This window comes from Leptosomus discolor, chromosome 4 (assembly GCF_034619465.1).
Source record: "Leptosomus discolor isolate bLepDis1 chromosome 4, bLepDis1.hap2, whole genome shotgun sequence".
NCBI classification, from domain to species: Eukaryota; Metazoa; Chordata; class Aves; order Leptosomiformes; family Leptosomidae; genus Leptosomus; species Leptosomus discolor.
The window spans coordinates 32,908,013-32,911,906 of NC_141394.1; the positions used below are offsets into that span (position 1 = coordinate 32,908,013).

The 3,894-nt window shown below is 51.0% G+C and overlaps 1 protein-coding gene across 2 annotated transcripts; it reads left to right on the plus strand.

Annotated features, from left to right (window-relative positions):
- Positions 1-1,078: 1,078 nt before the first annotated feature.
- On the plus strand, positions 1,079-3,466 carry GPRIN3 (GPRIN family member 3). 2 transcript variants are annotated; one of them, XM_086464661.1, is made up of 2 exons: positions 1,079-1,721; positions 1,752-3,466. In XM_086464661.1, exons 1-2 carry the CDS (start codon positions 1,079-1,081, stop codon positions 3,464-3,466), a joined length of 2,358 nt encoding a protein of 785 aa, XP_086320787.1. The 2 variants fall into 2 exon arrangements, with proteins under 2 accessions (XP_086320787.1, XP_009952407.1); XM_009954105.1 differs by having other exon boundaries at positions 1,079-3,466.
- Positions 3,467-3,894: the final 428 nt, after the last annotated feature.

A 3,894-nucleotide genomic window follows, 5' to 3' on the forward strand; every position in this document is an offset into this window, starting at 1 on the left:
CTGTTTGAAGCAATGGTTTCTCTGCAGTCCTGGCTGGATTTCAACCTGGATAACTCTGCTCCACCTGCTTAAAATCCTTCTCCAGTGTTTCACTGGGTATGGAATTGGCCCCTCCTGTTCTGTGGTGCTGCAATGTTCCCCTTTCGGTTTCATACCACCTGCTCATAAATTGATTTCTAGATCATCTGTGTCCCTCTTTATTAATCGAGCTGGCTTCCTTGTAGTTATTTCAAAGGATCTAAATGTGAAAGCAGTAAGTATGTGCACAGCCCCATGCTGTACGGTACAGTAGGTTCTCTTGGTGTTTATCTGCACCACCCAGCAGGTTGTCGTCCCTCTGTGTTCCTTTTACCAGTGGGTTCATCCATTAGTATGAATTGACCTGGTGCACCGTGTGAGCAGGTACTTGTTGGTAGTGGAGTTAGAGAAGGGCTTTCCATGAGAAGAAGGGGAGCTGGTGCTCAGCAAAGGTGTATGATCCACTCAAGTCACAGGGTGAGAATCAGATCTGTTCTTCACATAGGGACAACAGGCAAGGTAGCACCTTTCCTTCCACAGGCAGCTTGCTAGAGGATTTTATTGCAATGAGTTTATTTTGTGACCTCAAACTTCCATACAAAGTCTGCTCCCCTTCCCATTCATCCCTGCTTTCACTTCATATACTTCATATTTCTTTTTTCTTTTTTTTTTTTTTCCCCCCTTCCTCTTGGCATGTCATTATGCTTTCATTAATGTGTGAACAACAGGGCAGCTGATGGTGCTTTGTCCCTAGTATTGTCTTTTCCATCCGGACCTTGGAATTGGGAGATCCTTGAAATCCATGTCTTCTATGTGACTTTTAGGCAGAATCAGGTGCTTTGCTTTCCCTCTTGTCTGCAAGTATTTCTCTCCAAGCTGTAAAATCAATCTGTTCTGGGTACTTTTTATTCTTAAATCTGACCATTGCTAACACTATGTTTCTTTCATTAACAGATTAGTGTTGAAGGAAACCTGTTGCTGACAGCCTGCCCTGTTGTACCCACCGCCTGGCAAGAAAAGCTGAGGAGAAGCTGAGGGCAAACCACATCTCAGACAGTCCATGGGGACTGTACCAGATCCTCTAAGATCTGCCAAGCTTTCCCTAGTCACAGATTCTGCGGAGGAGGACTCCCTGGGAGACCTGCAGTCTGCTAAGCACCAGCCCCAACTACCCAGTGGAGAGAGGGCCAGCAATGGCTTCCCGCACATGCCGTCTGGCCCTGCTGGAGTTTGCTTATTCGACCTGAAATGCACGGCGGCTGCCAGTGCGCAGAGGTGCAAGCAGTGCCAGGAGGGCGATGCTAGCCAGCAGGAAGCCTTTCCTCCTGGGCTCACCAGCAAAGCTACGGAGGGGTGTCCTGCAGCCGTAGAGTCTGCTGGTTGCTCCCGGCTAGCGGACAGTCAGGGACCAGCAGTGCCGTCTCCCGCTGCAGCAGGAGCCCCCTTGGTGGGGCGGGGGCCAGAGATGATGCCAGCCCCGCAGAGCTCCCGGCAGTTTATGCGAGGCAGCCAGGCAAAAACGAGCTCCCTGACACAAATGGATGACTCTGCCTTGAAACCTCAGGGGACTGATGATCAGCCGGCACTTGAGGTGTTAAATTATTCTTCCCCGGGAGACCCCATCAGGGGTAATGAGTCCTGTTGTACTTCTCAGGCAAACCTCCTGCAAAGAGGGGAAAAAGATAGAGGAGATGAAAAAAATGGTTCTGCTGCGTGTCAGTCAGCCTCGCCAGCAAGGCACACCGAAGCTGACCTGGGGAGAGACGCACAGACCAGTCTGGAGGTAAAAAGCAGGGCTGCAGACACCACGCAGTTGCATGCCACAGGTAAAACTGAAGCAGCGCAGAGCGATGAGGCACCAGCCCAGTCTAGCCACGATAGTCCACATCCTGTACGCATTGTGGACACCGAGCCGGGGAGTCCAGGCCCTACCCAGCTCTCCAAATTCAGAGAAACGGGTACAATGACGGTTCAGCCAGAGAGCAGCTCTTTAACTCAGGAAGCAGTAAGCAGGACATGGCGAGATGCTGAGGTTCAGGCTGTGGCTACTGTGGAGAGCAAATCATCCTCCACTAGTCCCAGCATCCTTTCTTCATTTTTAAAAGGGAATCTTCCTCCAGAGGAGAAGGAAGAACTGCATATAATTTACCAAGGAGGTGTGGGGCTGAGCCAGTCTGCACTTACTGGCAGTTTATCCTCACAACAAAAGTCCCCGTATTCTCCTGGTATCACATCAGAATCTACTGTTGTTATGGCTGTAACTGCTTCAGCCCAAACCCAGCCTGTCAACCTGCCTGGGGTCCCATCTGATGTGGTGCCTCCAGCGTCAGCAGATAATGCGAAACCTGTTCTTCCCTTCTCCCCTGCAGCCGTTACCTCCCCAGGGACATCTATGGGTAATGCCGAAATGATCGGTGCAGCCCGTGATGGCAAGGATGCTGCTCGGCTGCTGATGGATGCTCCAGTCCCACCAAAGCCCGTCCCTGTTGAGCAGCTTGCAGTTGACTCCAGTAATCAAACTCCAGCCCAGTCTGGGTCTGGTGCTGGAGAACCGAGCACCACTTCTGCTACCGCTGTCCCAGGAACTGAGAACAACGTGCGAGATCTTGTCTGTGGTGCAGGAAGCAGCCGGTTACCTTTACTCTGCAACACAGACAGTGAAGTCAAGCGGAAGGAGGTCCTGGGCAGCTCTGAGCAAAAGCCTGTGCAAAGTAAGGGTGTGAATCAAGGGGAGGCCATTCCTAATCAATCTGTGGTAAAACCAAAGGAAGAAAACTCGGTGGTGCTTGATCCTAAAGGAGGGATGAATGTTAGCAGCCAACCTGCTGCTGTCTGCATAAAGATGTGCTCAGAGGATGCAGGTGAAAAGGAGGAGAGCAGAGGCCAGGGAGACGCTGGCCAGGCTCAGACGGCCAGTGGCCAGAGCGTGCAGGCAGGACTGACGCCCAAGTTAGGTACGAGTTCTGCACATCTCACCCCTCCCTTGGAGGCATCAGCAGCTCCCCAGCAGCAAGGCCTCCAGGCCAAGGAGTGCAGATGTGAGCTTCACACAGCAGCTTTTCCTGCTTCAGCTCAGGCCTTGCCAAACCTGGGGGAAAACAAAGAGCAGCCCACCCCAGCCATGGAGGCAAAAGTGCAGGTGAAGCAGTCCAAACACGTCAGGGATGTTGTTTGGGATGAGCAGGGCATGACGTGGGAGGTTTACGGTGCTTCCCTTGATCCAGAATCCCTGGGAATTGCCATCCAGAACCACTTACAGAGACAAATTCGGGAACATGAGAAACTGATCCGGGCCCAGAACAGTCAGACCCGGAAATCCATTTCCTCTGATACATCCTCAAATAAAAAACTGAAAGGGAGGCAGCACAATGTGTTCCAGTCCATGCTGCAGAATTTTAGGCGTCCTAATTGCTGCGTCCGACCCGCTCCTTCTTCTGTGTTAGACTGATGTGGTTGGCAGGGGTGTGTAGATGTCTGCAGTGATAGAGAGAATCCCTTCCCTCAAGTCTCGAGTCCTGCTGTTCAGTCGTGTTATTTGGGTTGTGATGCAGCAATAGTGGAACATTATTCCCCTTTGTTTTCTGAGTAGCCACGTGCTCCATCATGCCGTTATTATTGCCACAGCTGGTGTATTTCCACATTATGCCCCCATCCCGACTACTGTCAGATGAAAAGGTAGGCACTTAGCAAAAGCACAAATTTAAATTGCCACCTTGCTGCAGGGAGAGCAGCATCTTCTGATAAAGCAAGAAGCAGAGAGATCGTCAGGATTATTCTAGGAAGTTATTTGTGTGCATCACAAGGTGTTATACAAAGGGATGGGCTGGGGAAAGCTGGGTAAAAATACAAGACAACTTTCCTGATGTGTAAGTTACC

What these genes read in the sequence shown, in the direction of transcription:
- GPRIN3 (XM_009954105.1), top strand. Translation starts at nt 1,079, where the DNA reads ATGGGGACTGTACCAGATCCTCTAAGATCTGCCAAGCTTTCCCTAGTC.